Source organism: Ranitomeya imitator, chromosome 3, assembly GCF_032444005.1.
Source record: "Ranitomeya imitator isolate aRanImi1 chromosome 3, aRanImi1.pri, whole genome shotgun sequence".
NCBI classification, from domain to species: domain Eukaryota; kingdom Metazoa; phylum Chordata; class Amphibia; order Anura; family Dendrobatidae; genus Ranitomeya; species Ranitomeya imitator.
Window position 1 is genome coordinate 540,092,564 of NC_091284.1, and position 22,895 is coordinate 540,115,458.

Here is a 22,895-nt window from a genome sequence, read left to right on the forward strand (position 1 = left end):
CAGAAGAGGTGGACGATGATGAGCCACAATTGACAAAGTCAGGAGGAGGAGCAGGGGGCGGATGTGGAGGACGAGGTGGTGGATGACATAGTGACTGACCCAACCTGGCAGGAGGACATGCAGAGCGAGGGCAGCAGCACACATGGGGAAGGAGGCATATCACCCCAACAGGCAGGAAGAAGCAGTGTGGTGGCCACAGACAGAAGGTGTGCATCCGTTCCCCGTAACACTAACATGAGTGAAGTCGCCATTCCAACTGTTAAATCTTTCCAAGTCTGGTTATTTTTTTAAGACTCAGCTGATAACCCCAAAAAGGCCAATTGTAGTTAGTACCTGCCATGCCCGCATCAGCAGGGGTAACAAAACAACCAGCCTGACCACCACCAGCATGATCAGGTACATGGCTGCAAAGCACTCGACTTTGTGAGCCGAATCCCAGGCTCCAGGACCACGGTCTGTAGGTCAAACCACTGCTTCTTCCACTGTTTTGCGTAGAAGCCAATCCGCAGTACACCGTGCATGTGAAGATGCCTCTAGCCCTGCACCTGTTGTTGCCCACAGTCAAGCAGCACCATCATCAAAGCCTGTCCAAGTCCTTGTCCCAGCACAGCCTTCAGTTGTCTATACTCCAGTCTTTGAAACGGAAGTGGAAATACCCAGCCTAAGCCCCACAGGCCACAGTCTAAAATTCTAATATTTCTCTTCTGCTTGCACTAGAAATGCTGCCTTTTAGGCTTGCTGAGATGGAAGCTTTCCGCAACCTGATGGCGGCGGCTGTCCCAAGGTACTCAGTCCCCGGTCGCCACTATTTCTCCCGGTCTGCTATACTGGCATTACACCAGCATGAGTCCCACAACATTACCCATGCCCTCAACAATGCTGTTACCGGGAAAGTCCACCTAACCACGAACACGTGGACAAGTGCTTGTGGGCAGGGATGGTATATCTCACCGATGCCACACTGGGTTAACATAGTGGAAGCCGAGACACAGTCGGACCTTAGGATGGAACACATCCTCCTCATGTTGAAGATTGCGGCCCTACATCAATCAGGGTTGCCCATACAGTCTACAGCTCCTGCACCTCCTCCTCCTCTTCATCCTTCATCACTGAAATCAACACATCAGTCAGAAGCTGGAAGCACTGCAGCAGTGCCTCAGCCAAGCGGCAACAGGCTGTGCTGAAGCTAATCTGCATAGGTGACAAACCACACAATGCAGTAGAGTTGTGGACAGCGTAGAAAGAGCAGTCAGATGTTTGGATGACACTGCTGAACCTACAGCCCGGCATGGTCATGTGTGACAATGGCCGTAACCTGGTGGTTGCTCTGAGGCAAGGTGAGCTCACATGTACCTTGCTTGGCCCCTGTGCTTAACCTCGTGCTTCAACATTTTAGGAAAAGCTGCCGGATCTGCTAGTGAAAGTAAGCCGTCTGTGTGCCCATTTTAGAAAGTCAGCTACAGCCGCCCTTGCCGTGCTTCAGCTGCTTGTGGGCAGGGACGGTACATCTCACTGATGGCACACTGGGTTAACATAGTGGAAACCAGGACCCAGTTGGACCTTGGGATGGAACACATCCTCCCCATGCCGAGGATTGCTGGCCCTATGTCAATTGGGGTTGCCCCCACAGTCTACACCTCCTGCATTACCTCCTCGTCCTCCTCCTCCCCTTCATCCTCCATCTCTGAAATCAACACAGCAGTCAGAAGCTGGAAGCACTGCAGCACTGCCTCAGCCAAGCTACAACAGGCTGTGCTGAAGCTAATCTGCATTGGTGACAAACCACACAATGCAGAAGAAACGTGGACAGCGCTGAAAGAGCAGTCAGATGTTTGGATGACACAGCTGAACCTATAGCCAGACTTTTAGCAAGTCAACTACAGCTTCAGCCATCCTTGCTGTGCTTCAGCAGCGTTTGCAGCTTCCAGCACACCGACTGGTGTGTGATGTCCCTACGCGCTGGAACTCTACGCTGCATATGTTTTAAAGGATTTGTGAGCAGAAGAGGGCAGTTGTTGACTACCAACATCAACAAGGCCGTCGATATTCAGTTCAGACTCCACACAAGACCTCAGGAGTGGACATGGATGCACATATGTACCATCCCCCAAAACTTTGAGGACTGCACCAAGATGGTGAGCGGCGATGACGCCATAATTAGCATCACCATCTCGCTTCTCAGCATTCTGAAAACCTGTCTGCTCACAATTAAAGAGGATGCATTGCAGGCAGAGCATGAGGACATGGAGCAAGGAACCATACAGGGGGATTGCACTCAGCCCAGCCTCATGTCTTCTCAACATGGATTGGTAGGCAATGAGGAGGAGGGGGAGTAGAAAGAACAGAAGCAAGTTTCATGCGCTGTAGATGGTACTTCAAGCACAGCTGTCATACAGTCTGTTCAGCGAGGATGGCCTCAGGATAGGGAGGAGGACAGCATGGTCAGCTGTCCTGTTGGTGAGGTCACGGAAGTCTTGCCTGTTAGCAGTTTGGCACGCATGGCTGACTTTATGTTGCGCTGCATTTCACGTGACCCTCGCATTATAAAAATTTTGGGTGACACTCATTACTGGTTGGTGACCCTTCTAGACCCACGCTACAAGGAGAACTTGCAATCTCTTTTGCCAGATGCAGAGAGGTGTACTAAAATGTTGCAGTACCAGAGGGCCATTGTAGCGGAATTACTTGGAAAATTCCCAAGTGAGAACGCTGGCAGCAGACGTCAGAGTTTGTTGTACAACCAAGGAGTCCTAGCGAGAGAGACAGAAGTGCAATCCAGCTCAGGCAGGGGAACAATGGCAAAATTCTGGGACAGTTTTCTCAGACCCTCCCATTGTGACGGCACAGAGGCAACGGGTGCTGTTACAAGAAGTGCAATGTTTGTGAAGATGGTGAGGGAGTACCTTGCAGATCGTACAAACGCCCTCCGTGATTCCTCTGTGCCCTTTAATTATTGGGTATCCAAGCTGGACCCGTGGCATGAACTGGCTCTCTACGCCTTGGAGATCCTGGCCTGCTCTGCTGCTAGTGTTCTATCAGAGCGGGTTTTTAGTGTCGCTGGTGGAATTATTACAGATAAGCGAATCCGCCTGTCAACAGAAAATGCTGACTTGCTGACTCTTATAAAAATGAACAAGGGCTGGATTGGGAAAGACTTCTGTAAACCACCAAGTGAAAACAGCGAAACATAACCTCAAACACATTCTCTATTTTGGGGAGGTGTATTCTTATGCATCTCTTCACAACCACACATGGGTATACGCTTCCAGATTTGGTCTTGCCATTTGAGGACAACTCTTTTGAATACTATAGGTGGATTATTTATGCATGGTAAGCGTTGTGTTGAAAATCTTGTTTGACTATATGGAGGTACCTATATAGGTCCCTATGATGGTTTATTTATATAGCTATTTATTTTTCACCACTGCTCTCTTTTTCTATATTGGTTTCCCGCCTGCACTGAGAGGGATATTGCAGGGGAGAGAGGGTTAGCCTGCGGTGAGTGGGGGCACCAAAAAATCGTTCCTTAGGGTGCCAACCTCCACAGCCAGGCAGGTGTAAGCAGTAGGTATATCTAGGGCCATAATAGGTTTTTTGTATATTTTTGTGACTGATAATTTTCTCCTTTTATTGGGTCTGGGTTTTATATTTGATATTAATAAAAGTAAAAGTTTTAAGGGATTATATGTACGTACATTTACAGATGTGACAGACAATGCTCGTAGTGACACAATCTTGAGAAATGTTTGTTTATTCACTTCACAAACAGTTATAAGCCTCTATATGTTTGCCGTTTGTCATTGTAAAAGAGACACAAAAGAAAAAGAAAAAAATATTCCAGAGTCAGTGGAGCAGCACCAATCAGAGTAGGCAGTCGACGAAAAATAAGAAATCCAGTGAAATGTCCTATTTAAGAAAAAAAAGCTCAACTTTATCTGTTCATTACCTTAGCTTAGAAGAATTCAGTTTTTCTTGAATGTTGTCAAGGAGTTCATACTTCTCACATTTTTCAGAAGAGGCAGATCGAGAAAGGCTACCAACCTCACTACCAAGACGACACCTTTGTTCATACTCTGAGGAACTTGTCTCCCATGATTCAGTGCCTCCGATGAAATCTAATCTAATAAAGTAAAGTGTTGGGTTAACATGGAGGTTTAAAGGGGTCTTCTCAAGTTATTAAAATTGTTTAAACAGTTACATTGCACTAAAGTAAGCAAGTATGCAATTGATTTGCTTATTTGATCTGTTGTGATTCTGAAAGCTCTCATGCCCAATATTTGGTACAATGCCAAACAGGAACAGAACAGTAATTCCTAAAACCTCAGTCTGGCTTGAAATCTTTGCTTAAGAGACCTTGGTGATGCCGTATAGCTACCTTGTGTCTTGTTGCCATACTTATTCTTGCCATAGTATATGACACGTAACATGAAAGTCTGCAATTTCACCATTGTACTAGAGTTTGGCTATTCTTCATCATATTTTAAGCCTCCTAGCACCTTCTGTATATTGACTGTATTTCAACTTACAACTTAAATATAGAAATTTCCATCACCGAATTGGTATAATTGGTTACTCATTCAGCATACTTAAAAGAATTGATGCTGTTTTGAAAACAAAGGATCAAACAAATACTATTGGTTTGAATTTTTACTTGCTCATTCACTTTGCATTTTGTTGGTCAATGAACAAAGCAATTAACCCTTCTATTTTGATAGCAATTTTACTTTTCAGCATTTTTTCCATGGTACTGTATATGCGAAAGCATCAGTGATCATATGGTTCTGTTGTGTGCTGAGCATGTTGACTGTTTAGTAAAACACTTTGTACTTTATTTTTTTACAGTTACATGGTGAAAGGCCCATTTTTAATGCAGATGAGAGGGTGCTATTGATTTAGAAGTCTTAAAGGATTTTTTCCTTTTCATATTTTTATCCAAAATACACATATCCTTATTCAAAATAATAAAATTACATGTTAATCACCTTCTGTCTTCGGCAGCAGTTTACAGGCTGCAGAAGTGATATCCCATTAACAGTGCTGCAGCCAATCTCTGGGCTCGGTCAACCAAGAACCAGTGAACCCTGAAATTGTTTGAAGGCTGTAGTTATGATTTCACAACAGCACTGTAATAAGTAACCAAAGTAGACTTGGAGATTGAGTGCTGGACTTGGGCAGAGTGAGTAACAGTTGGTCTTTTTTTTGTTAACACAGGAATGAGAAAATGGATAAAAAAAAGTGCTGAAAGTGAAAAACCTAAGCTTTTTGATTCTTAAAAGTTTTCTCAAGAAGCATACTAATGACAGTCACTGAGAACTGCAAATGACAAGAAAAGCAACATATAATAAGTCATGACACTAACAGATGATGATGTATCGATGTATAGTAGGCACATGTAATGTCTGCAATAATTCAATAATGACATTCATATAATAAAAACAGAAGATATTAGAAAATTGAAGGTTATTTTAGAAAATTGTATTTTTTTTAATTAGCTGTAAGATAAAACATCTCATACATTAGATTTAGAAACTATAACATGTAATCCATTAAAGCATCCATTTAAATAAAAAAGTACCATCATTGTTGTATAAAGAAAACTCAGAAATAATGCCCTACAGTCTCGCAATATAGATGCAAAAGTGAATTGTTCTCTAGCATGCTATGTGCTAAGGTGCATCTAAAAATTGTGCACGCCAATGAATTAAATTACAATATGTAAGAGAGTTCAACTTCAAATGGAAAAGGCGGCACTCAATTCCATAAAAAAATCTTTAATTGCAGAATCATTAAAAAATGCATCATCCATCTCTTTTGCACCTGCATTCTCCTGCATCTATTTTTTAATTATTCTGCAATAAAAGATTTTTTTAGGGGACAGAGTGGCGCCTTTCCTTTCTTTGAAGTTTCACGAAAATCTTGTTATCCTTTCAAGTCATCAGAGTTATTTATATAGACTTTTTTCTCCTTTTTGTACATTGTAATGACAGATCAAATTGCCAAAATAACATTATCTACCGTATTTTCACAACTATAAGACACACTTTTCTCCCCCCCATAAAAGGGGGGAAAATGGGGGGTGCGTCTTATAGTTGGAATACAGGCTTACCGGCAGTGGTGTGTTGGCGGCAGAGGTGCGGTGGCAGAGGTGTATGGATGAGGAGGTGGTATGGCGTGAGCGGGGTCCCTTCCACAGATGAGGTGATGCAGCAGTCCGGTAAGAAGCAGAGCCGGGTGAATCATGGCGCTATCGGTGGTGGCGACTAGTGTTGAGCGATACCGTCCGATACTTGAAAGTATCGGTATCGGATAGTATCGGCCGATACCCGAAAAATATCGGATATCGCCGATACCGATATCCGATACCAATACAAGTCAATGGGACATCAAGTATCGGAAGGTATTCTCATGGATCCCAGGGTCTGAAGGAGAGGAAACTCTCCTTCAGGCCCTGGGATCCATATTAAAGTGTAAAATAAAGAATTAAAATAAAAAATATTGTTATATTCACCTCTCCGGCGGCCCCTGGACATCAGCGGGAGGATCCGGCGTCCGGCACGGCTTCTTTCTTCAAAATGCGCGCCTTCAGGACCTGTGGAATGACGTCCCGGCTTCTGATTGGTCGCGTGCCGCCCATGTGACCGCCACGCGACCAATCAGAAGCCGCGACGTCATTCCTCAGGTCCTAGAAGGCGCTCATTCTAGGACTTTAGCTGAGGAATGACGTCGCGGCTTCTGATTGGTCGCGTGGCGGTCACATGGGCGGCACGCGACCAATCAGAAGCCGGGACGTCATTCCACAGGTCCTGAAGGCGCGCATTTTGAAGAAAGAAGCCGTGCCGGACGCCGGATCCTCCCGCTGATGTCCAGGGGCCGCCGGAGAGGTGAATATAACAATATTTTTTATTTTAATTCTTTATTTTACACTTCCGATACCGATACCCGATATCACAAAAATATCGGATCTCGGTATCGGAATTCCGATACCGCAAGTATCGGCCGATACCCGATACTTGCGGTATCGGAATGCTCAACACTAGTGGCGACCTTCTTCCTGCGGCCACGCGTGTGCAGATGGAGTGCCCTGCTTCCCGGAACTTCAGGAAAATGGCGGTGGGAGGCCATGCGTGCGCAGATGGAGATCGCGGCTGCCATTTTCCTGAAGCATAGTTCGCAGATTTAGATCTCGGCTTCAGGAAAATGGCCGCCGTGATCTCCATCTGCGCACGCGCGGCATCCCGCGGCCATTTTCCTGAAGTCCCGGGAAGCAGAGCACTCCATCTGCGTACGAGCGGCCTCAGGAAGATGGCCGCCACCACCGATAAACCAGAAATTAACCTGGCTCTGCTGCTCACATTGGAATGGATACCAAGACACTGCGTCACCTCACCTGTGGAAGGTACCCTGCTCACGCCATACCGCTCATTATCCCCACACCTCTACCGTCGCCACACCACTGCTGCAACCCCCCCATGGGCACCAGGCCGTGGCGTCGCCCACCTAAGCAGGAAGGGACCCTGCTCAGGTGCACACCTGTTATGACCTGGTGGTTAAGAGGCCACACTGAAATGACCTGGTGGCTAAAACGCAACATGGAACAAGCTCTGAGAAGGTGGTATCTCTACTGACCGCAGTCCCTAATCCTAAAAACACAACTAGAAATAGCCGTGGAATGTTCCTGACACTCCCTAGACACCTCGTCACAGCCTCAGATATAACTATCCCTAAAGAAGGAAATAGAAATCTATCTTGCCTCAGAGAAACCCCCAAAAGGAAAGATAGCCCCCCACAAATATTGACTGTGAAAGGAGAGGGAAATGATGAACACAGAAATGAAATTCAAATTCAGCAAAGGGGAGGCTAATACTAAACTAGATAGACAGAGAGCAAAGGAAACTGTGCGGTCAGTATAAAAGACTACAAAATCCACGCAGAGTTTACAAAAATGAACACACCGACTCACAGTGTGGAGGGGCAAATCTGCTTTCCCAGAGCTTCCAGCTAGCCTAAATAAGACATAGTGACAAGCTGGACAAAAGAGACAAATGCAAAGCAATAGAGTCCAAACAAATGGACAAACAAACTAGCAAAACTTATCTTTTGCAGACAAGGACTGGCCATATGGAAATCCAAGGGAAGAATCAAATCGAACCAAGAACATTGACAGCAGGCAAAGACTAAAGCCCAGAGCAGGTTTAAATAACAAACCCAGGCAAGGCGATTAGTGAAGGCAGCTGCTACAGCCACCCAACGGAGCAGCAGTTCCACTTGAAACCACCAGAGGGAGCTCAAGGGCAGAACCCGCAAAATTACCATTAGCAACCACAGGAGGGAGCTCCAGAACGGAACTCACAACAGTACCCCCCCTTGAGAATGGGTCACCGAACCCTCACCAGAGCTCCCAGGCCGATCAGGACGAGCCAAATGGAAAGCATGAACCAAATCGGGAGCATGAACATCGGAGGCAACAACCCAAGAATTATCCTCCTGGCCATAACCCTTCCACTTGACCAGATACTGAAGCTTCCGCCTCGAAAAACGAGAATCCAAAATCTTCTCTACCACATATTCCAATTCCCCCTCAACCAACACCGGAGCAGGAGGATCAACGGAGGGAACCACAGGTACCACATATCTCCGCAACAAGGATCTATGGAACACATTATGAATGGAAAAGGAAGCTGGAAGGGCCAAACGAAAAGACACTGGATTAATAATTTCAGAAATCTTATAAGGCCCAATAAAGCGAGGCTTGAACTTAGGGGAAGAAACCTTCATAGGAACATGACGAGAAGATAACCAGACCAAATCCCCAACACGAAGCCAGGGACCAACACACCGACGACGGTTAGCAAAACGCTGAGCCTTCTCCTGAGACGTCAAATTGTCCACCACATGAGTCCAAATTTGCTGCAACCTGTCCACCACGGAATCCACACTAGGACAGTCAGAAGGCTCAAGCTGCCCTGAAGAAAAACGAGGATGAAAACCAAAGTTACAAAAAAAAGGCGAAACCAAGGTAGCCGAACTAGCCCGATTATTAAGGGCAAACTCGGCCAACGGCAAAAAGGTCACCCAATCATCCTGATCAGCAGGCACGAAGCATCTCAAATAGGTTTCCAAGGTCTGATTGGTTCGCTCCGTTTGGCCATTTGTCTGAGGATGGAATGCAGAGGAAAAAGACAAATCAATGCCCATTCTAGCACAAAAGGACCGCCAAAACCTAGAAACAAACTGGGAACCTCTGTCAGACACAATATTCTCCGGAATACCATGCAAACGAACCACTTGCTGAAAAAATAATGGAACCAAATCAGAAGAGGAAGGCAACTTAGGCAACGGCACCAAATGGACCATCTTAGAAAACCGGTCATAAACCACCCAGATGACAGACATCTTCTGAGAAACCGGAAGATCAGAAATAAAATCCATGGAAATATGCGTCCAGGGCCTCTCAGGAATAGGCAAAGGCAAAAGCAACCCGCTGGCATGGGAACAGCAAGGCTTAGCCCGAGCACAGGTCCCACAGGACTGCACAAACGAACACACATCCCGCGACAAGGAAGGCCACCAAAAGGACCTAGCAACCAAATCTCTGGTACCAAAAATCCCAGGGTGACCAGCCAACACCGAACAATGAACCTCAGAAATTACCTTACCAGTCCATCTATCAGGAACAAACAATTTCCCCACAGGACAGCGGTCAGGTTTATCAGCCTGAAACTCCTGAAGTACCCGCCATAAATCAGGGGAGATGGCAGAAAGAATCACCCCCGCCTTGAGGATCCCAGCCGGCTCAAGAACTCCCGGAGAATCAGGCAAAAAACTCATAGAAAGGGCATCAGCCTTCACATTCTTAGATCCAGGAATATACGAGCCCACAAAATCAAAACGTGAGAAAAACAAAGACCACCGAGCCTGTCTAGGATTCAACCGCTTAGCAGACTCGGGGTAAATCAGATTCTTGTGATCAGTCAAGACCACCACGCGATGCTTGGCTCCCTCAAGCCAATGTCGCCACTCCTCAAATGCCCACTTCATAGCCAACAACTCCCGATTGCCGACATCATAATTACGCTCAGAAGACGAAAATTTTCTGGAGAAGAAGGCACAAGGTTTCATCAAAGAGCCATCAGAATTTCTCTGAGACAAAACGGCCCCTGCCCCAATCTCAGAAGCATCGACCTCAACCTGAAAAGGGAGAGAAACATCTGGCGGACGCAACACAGGGGCAGAAGTAAAACGACGTTTAAGCTCCTGAAAGGCCTCAACAGCCGCAGAGGACCAGTTCACCACATCAGCGCCCTTCCTCGTCAAATCGGTCAGAGTCTTCACAACACTAGAAAAATTAGCAATAAAGCGACGATAAAAATTGGCAAAGCCCCAAAATTTCTGAAGGCTCTTTACAGATGTAGCTTCAGTCCAATCATGAATGGCCTGGACTTTAACAGGGTCCATTTCAATAGCCGAGGGGGAAAAAATGAAACCCAAAAAAGAAACCCTCTGAACTCCAAAGAGGCACTTAGACCCCTTCACAAAAAACGCATTAGTACGAAGGACCTGAAACACCATCCTAACCTGCTTCACATGAGACTCCCAATCATCGGAGAAAACCAAAATATCATCCAAATACACAATCATAAATTTATCCAGATAATTCCGGAAGATATCATGCATAAAGGACTGAAATACCGATGGAGCATTAGAGAGCCCGAATGGCATTGCAAGATATTCAAAATTGCCGTAGCATCAATCCCCCTTAAGGGAATAGGATTCTGCAAAGGTTCCAAGGAAAAACCGCAGTGCTTGGCAAATTCTAAGTCCATTAAGTTCAGGGCAGCGCCAGAATCCACAAATGCCATAACAGAGAAGGACGACAATGAGCAAATCAGGGTAACAGACAAGAGAAATTTAGGCTGCACAGTACTAATGGTAACAGACCTAGGGACCCTCCTAGTACGCTTAGGGCAATCAGAAATAGCATGAGCTGAATCACCACAGTAAAAACACAGGCCATTCTGACGTCTGAATTTCTGCCTTTCTGCTATAGTCAAAATCCTATCACATTGCATAGGCTCAGGACTTCGCTCAGAGGACACTGCCATATGGTGCACCGCCTTGCGCTCACGCAAGCGCCGATCAATCTGAATGGCTAGAGACATAGACTCGCTCAAACCGGTAGGCATAGGAAAGCCCACCATAACATCTTTAAGGGTTTCAGAAAGACCTTTCTGAAAATAGCAGCCAGCGCCTCTTCATTCCATTTAGTGAGCACAGACCATTTTCTAAATTTCTGGCAATATAACTCTGCCGCTTCCTGACCCTGACACAGGGCCAACAGTGTTTTCTCAGCATGCTCTACAGAGTTAGGTTCGTCATACAACAATCCGAGCGCCTGAAAAAATGCATCTACATTCAATAATGCCGGATTCCCTGTTTCAAGAGCAAATGCCCAGTCTTGAGGATCACCACGCAGTAAGGATATGATGATTTTCACTTGCTGAATGGGATCACCAGAAGAACGGGGTTTCAAAGCAAAAAACAATTTGCAGCTATTTTTAAAGTTCAAAAACTTGGATCTGTCCCCAAAAAACAAATCAGGAGTAGGAATTCTTGGCTTTAGAGCCAGAGTCTGAACAATATAATCTTGGATACTCTGGACTCTTGCAGCAAGTTGATCCACACGAGAAAACAAACCCTGAACCTCCATACCAGAGCATATATCCAGCGCCACCCAGATATCAAGAGGAAAAAAAAGGCAGAATAGAGCACAGAAAAAAAGTGGTTCAGAACTCTTTTTTTTTTCCTTCTTTTGAGACGCATTCAATTCATTCTTGGCCTGCTGTACTCTTATGACCTGGTGGTTAAGAGGCCACCTGAAATCACCTGGTGGCTAAAACGCAACATGGAACAAGCTCTGAGAAGGTGGTATCTCTACTGACCGTAGTCCCTAATCCTAACAACACAACTAGAAATAGCCGTGGGATGTTCCTGACACTCCCTAGACACCTCTTCACAGCCTCAGATATAACTACCCCTAAAGAAGGAAATAGAAAGCTATCTTGCCTCAGAGAAACCCCCAAAAGGAAAGATAGCCCCTCACAAATATTGACTGTGAAAGGAGAGGGAAATGACGAACACAGAAATGAAATTAGAATTCAGCAAAGGGGAGGCCAATACTAAACTAGATTGACAGAGAGCAAAGGAAACTGTGCGGTCAGTATAAAAGACTACAAAATCCACGCAGAGTTTACAAAAATGAACTCCACACCGACTCACGGTGTGGAGGGGCAAATCTGCTTTCCCAGAGCTTCCAGCTAGCCTAAATAAGACATAGTGACAAGCTGGACAAAAGAGACAAATGCAAAGCAATAGAGTCCAAACAAATGGACAAACAAACTAGCAAAACTTATCTTTTGCAGACAAGGACTGGCCATATGAGAAATCCAAGGGAAGAATCAAATCCAACCAAGAACATTGACAGAAGGCAAAGACTAAAGCCCAGAGCAGGTTTAAATAACAAACCCAGGCAAGGCGATTAGTGAAGGCAGCTGCTACAGCCACCCAACGGAGCAGCAGTTCCACTTGAAACCACCAGAGGGAGCCCAAGGGCAGAACCCGCAAAAATACCATTAGCAACCACAAGAGGGAGCTCCAGAACGGAACTCACAACACACGCCGTACCGCATCACCCCACCTCTGCCGACACCATGCCTCCTGTGACCCTGCTCTGCCACCGCCAGCCCTGTTATGAACAGGTAATTCAGAACCACAATGGACCTTGAAGTTCAGAGCATACAAAGTGACCTGACAATTACCAAAAACATAGGACGAGCTCTGAGACGTGGAAACTCTGCTGACCGCAATCCCTAATCCTATGCAACCACACTAAAGGTAGCCGTGGAGTGCTCCTGACCAGACCTATGCGCCTCGAGCACAGCCTGAGAAACTAGCTAGCCCTAAGAAAGAAAAATAAGCCTACCTTGCCTCAGAGAAATACCCCAAAGGAAAAGGCAGCCCCCCACATATGACTGTGAGTTAAGATGAAAATACAAACACAGAGATGAAATAGATTTAGCAAAGTGAGGACCGACTTACTGAATAGACCGAGGATAGGAAAGATAGCTTTGCGGTCAACACAAAACCCTACAAACAACCACGCAGAGGGGGCAAAAAGACCCTCCGCACCGACTAACGGTACGGAGGTGCTCACTCTGCGTCCCAGAGCTTCCAGCAAGCAAGAAAAACCAATATAGCAAGCTGGACAGAAAAAACAGCAAACAAAAATGACACAAACAAAACTTAGCTTATGCAGGATAGACAGGCCACAGGAACGATCCAGGAGGAAGCAAGACCAATACTAGAACATTGACTGGAGGCCAGGATCAAAGCACTAGGTGGAGTTAAATAGAGCAGCACCTAACGACTTAACCTCATCACCTGAGGAAGGAAACTCAGAAGCCGCAGTACGACTCTCATCAACCAAAGGAAGCTCATAGACAGAACCAGCCGAAGTACCACTCACGACCACAGGAGGGAGCTTGGCCACAGAATTCACAACACAGCCCTCAGGTAAGATGCTGTAAATTCGGACAATAAGACGGACCCCCATCTTATAAAAAATCTTTTTTTCTGCAATTTTCACCCCAAATTTGGGGTGCGTCTTATGGTCCGGTGCATCTTATAGTCCGAAAAATACAGTATATCTTGTCACTGGAAGATATCAGGTGGGAAACTAACTGGACTCAAAACAGTTTATTGGTTAAATGGCTATTCCAGTTTTGAGCTTTACTTTTGTGCATGAGGATGTTGAATGTAGCATGCAGGAAATGCTGTAATCCTAAAAGGGAACTGATCAGCAAGAAATTCGATAATACTATAAAGTAGGGCAGAGTAGGATAGGACAGTGGAAGGGAAATGCTAAACTGCCAGGATCAATAAAAAGATCGGATATGGACTGAAAAGATAGAAGGGACCATCAATCACACCCAAAAGGCGTAACTGCAGTTCCTAAGGTCAAACTAGTTTCTGTGAGTAACTCCACCATCTCCAATCTGTTGGCCACAGAAATGCTGCCTTTCCACCTGGTGTATACAGACAGTTTACGATAGCTGACGGCCGGTGGAGTCCCCCAGAACCAGATGCCTAGAAGCCATTACTTCTCTAAGAAAGATGTGCCTGCACTACACCAGCATTATTTCAGACATCACCTATTCCTTGAAAAAAATCTTTATCTGCCAGGGTGCATTTCACCATCGACACCTGGACGAATAAACATGGGCAGGGGCGTTACATCTCGCTGACTGGGAATTGGGTGACTCTGGTGGCAAGCGAGAAATGGGCTGCTCCACAAATCTTGGTATCCCCAAGATTTGCAGGGCGCTTGGAGATGGAGAACTAAACCACTACACACCAAGGGATGGTGAACCAAAACACTAGACACCAAGGTGTTTCTAGACAGCAAATCTTGGAATCCTCAAGGCTTGTGGGACAAACCTCTGTATTTAACAGTTCCTCCACTGTTTCTGCATCCTCCACCTGTGCCCTCAAACTCTCCCTTAATGAGATATGCTATCCAGCAGTGCAGAGAGAATCCCCCATCTCTGTACTGTGCAGCCAGGGGTCACCGCAGTTGGACAGTGTTTAAAATAATATGCCTTGGAGATTGCAGTCACACAGCTCAAGAGTTGTGGACAGCTATCCTGGCTGAGTTAGAACAATGGTGATTTCCACTCAAACTGGAGTCAGGGAAGGCTGTGTGCGATAACGGTGTAAACTTGGTGGCAGACCTACAGTGCTTCAGAGTAACCTCACACATGTGCTATTCATGGCTTACGTCCTCATCCTGGCCAACCAATTTTTCAAGGATTTCATCCAATTATCACAGGCCGGAAGTCAAGCAGAACTACTTACGGTGATCTTTGGAGCAAACAACTCTAAAATGCCCCCAATCATCCCTACAATTTCATGATTGACTAGCGATCAACCGAGGAGGCCGCAGACTGATCCCAATAATTAGTTTTTGGAAAACAGGGAGATTACGGCATATACACCTCCAGATTACAACACAAAGCATATGTATAAATACCACCATAAATACCACTATAAGATCACTGCTAACTCCACGATAGCCCCACAATACTTGTTGACACCAATTTTTTTTTTTTTTTTAAATAAATTAAGGCCGATTGGACACCATTCTTGTTCTGCGGTCCTTACCATCAGGCTCTTCCACCCCTTTTCCCCAGAATAACGGTCATATACTATCCCCCAGGTCACCCACCTACTTCCTTGACCACTTTTCTGCCAAGCTGCTGCACTTCATGTAGTCAGAATTGCCAACCCTCAGCCTGAAAAAGTTAGGAAACCAGATGATTAAAATATAGATGGTGGTGGTTTATTATCAGATTATTATTTTTTTTTTTTTAAACGTCTGAATGCCTAATTTAATCAGCAGTGCAGATTATATCCACAAAATTTCCAATTAGATCGTTCCTAGTTTGGGCACTTGCTGACCTGTGGATCTGCTGCAGCTGACTTGTCTGAATTTTCATGCCTCAATGAAGGAAGCACCAGGTGAGCATCATCTGAATTATTTATCTTGAATACCCACCGGATAAGACCCTATTTTGTGCCCTTTTTTTCCTCCAGTTTTTTTCATTGACAATCCTTAGCCTGGAAGACTTCAACAGCCTCATAAGCAGTCCCAAATCCGGGATTTGGATGTTTTGCCCCCAGCAGTTTGCCCCCAGCAGTTTGCCACCAGCAGTTCGCCCCTGGGTACATTTCGCGCCCGAACATTTCGTCCCCAGGATGTTTCGCCCCTGCACAGTTTGCCCCCAGCAGTTTGCCACCAGCAGTTCGCCCCTGGGTACATTTCGCGCCCGAACATTTCGTCCCCAGGATGTTTCGCCCCTGCACATTTTGCCCCCAGCAGTTCACCCCCAGCAGTTCGCCCCTGGGTACATTTCACCCCCTCACATTTCATCCCCAGCACTTGGCCCCAGGATGTTTCACCCCCGCACATTTCGGCCCCCTGCAGTTCGCCCCCAGCAGATCGCCCTTGGGTACATTTCGCCCCCGCATATTTCATCCCTAGCATTTGGCCCCCCGGATGTTTGTACCCTTGTGATTCATGAATTCCCATCCGTCATCAATGTTTCGCCCCCAGCAGTTCGCCCCGGTAGTTCGCCCCCAGATATTTGTACCCTTGTGGCTCATGAATTCCTGTCCATCATCAATCTTTCACCCCCGGATGTTTGTACACTTGTGGTTCTTGAATTCCTGTCCGTCATCAATGTTTCGCCCCTGGCAGTTCGCCCCTGAAAGATTGTACCCTTGTGATTCATGAATTCCTGTCTGTCATCAATGTTTTGCCCCCAGTAGTTCACCCCCGGATGTTTGTACCCTTGTGATTCATGAATTCCCGTCCATCATCAATGGTTTACCACCAGCAGTTTACCCCCTGCAGTTTGCCCCCGGATGTTTGTACCCTTGTGGTTCTTGAATTCCTGTCTGTCATCAATCCACATGCCACAAAAGTACTCTACAGAGTGTTGCACTTTTGTGACATGTTAAATCAACTGTTTCCATCTGTTAACCTCACAACTGATTGCATTATAGTGTCAGAGCATTTTGCCCGCAAACTTAACAAGACATTTTCCAAAACTTTTCTAAAATGTTTTTGTGTTAGAAAAACATAACTCGAAAAAAATAAACGGATTAAAAAAATGTAGTGTGAATGAGGCCTGATTTAGGTGGGGAATGTAAACCACTCTAAAATCAAAACATTTGTGAATTTTTACCTGACCCAGCACTGACCTGCTTGTTTGCAAGTTTTGTTGCAGATGTAACAATTTTCATGTCAGGTTTCCTCCTGCAAGTTACCTTAGACTAGCTTTTATTCCATCTTTACATCAGAATATAGCAGTGTCTAAAATATCTACAAAGAGAGAGGTGTACTAGCACAAAAAAAAAATCAGTCAGCTTCTACAGCAATTCACTTTCTACAAGTATGAATTGAGTTCTATCCAAATGTGGGAAGAAAAAGTTGGTCTACGAGAATCACATTTACGTATTTTTCAAACGAACGGCTGACGAATTCCATTCCATCTGGGTGTGTGAAAAACGGTCGACTTGCAAGGAACGTGTTTGGACCAATGAAGCGGTGAAAGTAAACAATCCCCACAACCACGCAGCACAAGCAGCAAGACCTGAAGCAATCTGACTTGTCAATGAGGCGGTCACCAGGGCAAGGACAACACAGGAGACACCACAACAGATTCTCACAGAAGTCATTTCAGGAGCCCATTCTATTGTTGTAGCACTTCTCCCAAAGAAAGCATCACTGAAGAGAACAATACAATTATCAAGGCAACTTGGCAATATTCTAAGGTTGCCCCAAACCCTTGATCAACATGTTATTCCCCAGGAGTTCCAGGGGATCATTATTGATGGCATCCAGCAGCAGTTCCTTCTGCATGACTCTGGTAAGCATTTAACATTTCCATTATGCAGAATTATTGCAAAGTTTATGTTGCACAAATGTGAAAATTTATATACTACAAAGAGCTGATATAGAATACTATGTGATTTTTTTGCCTTAAAGGGAAACTTTGAGGATAGTATAATGTAGGATGAGACCTACTGATTCCCACTATGCCTCACTTGTTTAGTCGCAGTTTAATTCTCTGCTCAGCTTCAAAGTAGAAGTCCTTCCTTTAAGATACAGTGGTCTGCCATGTTCATAAGCGGAGTGGTAACCTTGTCCACCAACCATGATTTGCAGGTATCAAGCCATTGTAAATCACAGCCAGAGGACAAGGTTGTCACATCAAACCCGCATCACTAGATGTTAATTTTAGTGTAGAATTTTCTGCTATAAATTAGCCGCAGATTGTTTGCTGCAACTACTTAGTGCATGTGAATGGACCTTAAAGGGAACATGTCACCCAATTTTTCCATATAATGAGAAGAAAAATGATGCAGCACTCACCCTTGCGCTTCTTCCAAGTGTGCTCTCTCCTCACTCCCGCTCCCTCACAGATCACTGCGTATGCCGGTTCATACTATGCATAGTATGTTTTGCTGAATAAAGAGCACACTTGGAAGAAGCGCAAGGGTGAGTGCTGCATCATTTTTCTTCTCATTATATGGTCTTGTACAAAACTCTGACGATTGCATAGCACCACCCGCAGCTCACAGCAAGGGAGACCTCATCTGTCCTTCTGAAACAGATCGTTTAAGCGAATCTCCAATTGCGCTATAGTGAAGCTCTGTGCCGATCATCTTTCTGTTTCTTGGTATAACGAAGTCACCCAATTTTTCACCTATAAGCTGTGGCCAGCGGCATCAGGGGCTTATCTACAGAATTCTGTAATGCATTCTGTAATGCTGTAGATAAGCCCCCGATGTATCCTGAAAGATGAGAAAAAGAGGTTACATTATACTCACCTAGGGGCGGTCCCAGTTCTGTTCTGGTTTGATGGGTGTCCGGTCCGGGGCCTCCCATCTTCTTATGATGACGTCCTCTTCTTGTCTTCACGCTGCGGCTTCGGCACAGGCGTACTTTTCTTGCCCTGTTGAGGGCAGAGCAAAGTACTGCAGTGCGCAGTGGAAAGGTCAGAGAGGCCCGGCGCCTGCGCACTGCAGTACAATCTTCATCTACTGGCCCAAAGTAAAGAGTGGTTTTCTGATGGCATTTTTTCCACTACACTATCCCTGTTCAAGCAACTTTATACAAATCATGTAGTCCACAGCGGCCTTTTTGTTCCTGTAGTGTACGCCTTACTGACGGACAAGAGCCGTTCAACATACCAGAGATTGCTACAAGAGCTGAAGAACATGCAACCTGGACTGCAGCCACACAACCTGATGTTGGATTTTGAACTAGTTGCAATCCAGGCATTTGAGAATTAACTCCTCAACCTCAAGAAGACCGGTTGCTTCTTCCACCTATCACAGTCAGTTTGGTGTAAAGTTCAAAATGAAGGACTCAAGGTGCAATATCAAGGTGACCATGAATTTGCTCGTTGGATATGCATGATACCTGCCCTTGCCTTTCTACCAACACAGAATGTTTTGCCTTCATTTGAAGAGTTAGTGGAAAATCCTGAATTTCCACAAGAAACCATACCCATTGCCAACTATTTTGAAGATACCTATATTGGTCAAATGACTTGCATAGGACGTCAGGCATCTTTGTTTCCAGTTGAACTTTGGAATATGTATGAAGGAACATTAAATGATCAACAGCGAACAACTAATAATGTTGAAGGATGGCACCGTAGCTTTCAAGAAACATGTGGTACTCTTTTCCCAAATAAATGCCGGTTCATTAACTGTCTGAAACATCAGCAAGAGCTCCACAGTTAAGAAATTATTCAGATAATAGCAGGAAATCCCACCGATACAAGAAACAAAAAATACGCTGCAATTTCAGCAAGGGTTAAACGTTTTGTGCAAGATTTCAGCAATAGAAGCATGATAGATTATATGACAGGTATCGCCTACAGCTTGGAATTTTAGTTGATGGTCATATATTTAGCTGTAAAATAATTCAAACATTAACACCTGCAATTTTTCTTTTCTTTCCTCTTTTTCTCTAACCCTTCCCCCTCTATACCATTTATGTTTCTTGTTTAACAGTTTTAATTTATACAATTACTAGATGGCAGCCCGATTCTAAAGAATCGGGAGTCTAGAATCCATATATACTTTATTTATTCAAATGTAAGAATAATACAATTAATAAATAATAGTAAGAAAGAACAAAAATTATAGGCAGTATATGGAGAAAACACCAAACAAAAGTTCAAAATTGGTGTGAAAATGTCACTGAACCACTTCACAACTAAATATATATAGTTTTGGTAAATGGTATTATCATTTTTTTGACGAAATTCGGCAGGAGCTTGAAGAGCAACGTCACTGGGCCAGCCTCCACGCAGTAGAAACTTGCTGTGAGGTAAAAATTCAAAAATCACACCAAAATGGCGGGCGGAGTGTGTCACAGTACGGCACGTTTCTGATTGGTCGCTCGCAGCAGGCGGCAACCAATCAGACACTGGACACTGTTGACGTCACTTATCTCCGGACATTAGCTCCGGACATTAGCTCTGGACATTATCTCCGGACATTAGCTCCGGACATTAGCTCCCGACATTAGCTCCGGACATTAGCTCCGGACAAAGCCACGGAAGTTGGCAGAAATTGCAGGAAGTAGTATTCTAGGCAATTAATCTCCGGACATTAGCTCCGGACATTAGCTCCGGACAAAGCCACGGAAGTTGGCACAAATTGCAGGAAGTAGTATTCTAGGCAATTATATATTAGATAGTGTAACTCTAAAAAAAAACAACAAGTTTTGCTATGTTATTGTACATGTGGCACTAATCTTCTTTTCCAAAGGAGAACCCCTTCCAGCAACTTCACTTCTGTGTGAAAAGTCCCATCTAAGTTTCAGCAGCAGCTCCGTGTGTTCTGCAGGATTTCAGTGGCTAATAAGGAGGTCGTTTCGCCTTAGTAGCAGAACTTGTGGATCGACTCTAGGGGGCATGGCTACACAAGACGTGCAACTGTCAGACCTCTTTCAGACTAGCGATTTTGCTGGCAATTATCGCAGCAGTTTCAAATGGCGGCGGTAGTCGCCAGCAAAACCACTACATAGCACTCAATTTGCCCTATGCAAGTCAATGGGCTCAAATCGCGGGAAAACTGTGCAGCAAAAGCCGATCGGTTTTCCTTTTTAAAACATGTTCTATCTTCCTGCTGATTACCACCACAGTTTTAAACTGCTGCAATAATCGCCAGGAAAATAGCAAGCCTGAAAGAAGCATCAACCTGCTCCCTATGATGTATACAGGGCTGCTGGTTCACAGCCCCCTTCAAAGCTCCCCAACGTCCCATGTGCTCAGTCCTTTACTGGCTTTACACAGGGGGAAGCCCTCCTCTTGTCCAGGACCCAGCACATGAGGGGAGGGGGAAGGGGAACTTTCCAGAGGGCTGTGATCGAACAGCCCTGAATGTATCACAGGAAGCCTGAATCCGCCCACAATTTCTGCTACCAAGGGGGCCCGACTTCCTTAGTAACCACTGAAATCCTGCAGCACATAGAACCTGCTGCTGTAACTCGGATGCGACTTTTCACACAAAACTAAATAAAATTTACAAAATATTATATTTAAAAAAATAACCTAAAGCTGCTGGAAGGGGTTCTCCATAGGAAAAGATCAGTGACCCAGGTACTATAATATATAAAAAGTTTTGGGGCTTTTTTTTTTTTTTTTTAGAGTTACGCTTTAAATATATTGTTCTGCAATGTTGGTTGGTTTGACCAATTATTAATATTTTTCGGTCTGTTTGTAAAGTTACTTATCTAGAAAACTCAAAGTTTTGGAATTAAAAAAAACTGTAACTTGATCACATTTATACATCTTAGACCAAAAATATGATTAGTGAGAAATGAACCTGCCAGATTCAGCACCCCCAAACTCTCATCTCCATTGAACTCACTGGGTATGGAGACTCAGAGGAGTGGAGGATCTGTCCACCACATCCTCATCACTAACCAGATAGTAAAAAGAAAATATATATATTGCTACTTACCCCTTTGCTGAGGTACCGGCAGACGCAGAGGGTCCTCTTCCATGCACTTCCACATTGTGTGAATAGGCCATCCTACCCGAGGGAATCCCTTTCAGGATTCCTAGCTAGGGATTGCCTTGGTCAAGAAGATTCCACACAGGTCGGGACCTCAGCAAAAGGGAGAAAATAAATTTTTATTTTCTGATGAGCAAACTCCGATCATTGCCTGTTTGGGGTTGGTGTGGTTGAACCCGAGCAGGTAATGTTCGATACAAACCCTTGAACTTTCCAGATCGGGTTTGCTCATCACTAGATACAGTATGATATGTAATGGATAACAAAAAGAAGCCATTAACTGTAACACTACTAGTACATGATAGTAAAATGATGGTCACTTGTCTTAGATCAGGAGTGTCAAACTCATATTCACCAAGGGCCACACCAATTTAATGGTTGTCCCCAAAGGGCCATTTGTTGCTAAAAGACCGAATGCACACAACCGAGTCCTGTCCAGAACATTCATTTCTCTGCACAGAGCAGTGCATGCCCCTGTATAAGACATGGCACGGTGGATCAACTCTTTGCCAGGCACGGTCACATCTTCCCTGGATCCCACTGAAATCATGGAGAGCTATGGCTGCAGCTTCCAGTCACTTGTCATTGTCGTTGGTGCTGAAAGTTGCTGATAAACAGCTGGTTCAATGCAGAATACAACTGGACCCTATTCTTGGCCTAATCTGGGGAATGGGTATCTATAGAAAAACAGATCCTGATATGAGAATACCACTTTTATTGTGTTCTGTGAAGGCTAATCCCAAAACCCCCCATCTGAAGACTTGATAAAGAGGTTCTGTAGAAGCTGGTTAACCACCACTTTAGTTCAGCAAAGCCAATATTTCAGTTCTGCAGAGATGGTTGGTGGGATTAACCCTGTAGTCAGTCAACAATCCCCCTGCTTTCATACATAGCCTGCATTAAAGGGGTATTCTCATGCTGAACAGCAAAATCAAAATAAGGCAGCATGCGTCAGCAATCATGTTGCAGTAAGCATGCTGCCGATCTTCCCCTCCTGGCACTTACCTAGAGGTCTTCTGCTCATCTTTGCCTAATCTTCTCCTGGCTGTGTGGGCAGGCGATGGCCATGCTGGATCCAGAGGCCACCATGAGTCTTGGTGACAGGAGATGGAAGAAAAAGCCGGTCCTAAGAGCGCAGAAAAAAGGACCACCTGAAGAAGACTGTGTATGCCATTGAAACGCGTTGTGGCTCAACTCAACCTGGTGTCAGAGTCCTTTTTTCTGAGCTCCTAGGACCG

General features: G+C 44.9%; 1 protein-coding gene across 3 annotated transcripts in view; it reads right to left on the minus strand.

Moving 5' to 3' along the window:
• OCA2 (OCA2 melanosomal transmembrane protein) overlaps positions 1–22,895 on the minus strand; it is an 809,946-nt gene that overhangs the window by 433,248 nt on the left and 353,803 nt on the right. For all 3 annotated transcript variants that reach the window (XM_069757832.1, XM_069757833.1, XM_069757834.1), the window contains one exon: positions 3,947–4,120. In XM_069757832.1, coding sequence (XP_069613933.1) covers positions 3,947–4,120 — 174 coding nt within the window. The remainder of the gene's footprint in view (positions 1–3,946; positions 4,121–22,895) is intronic.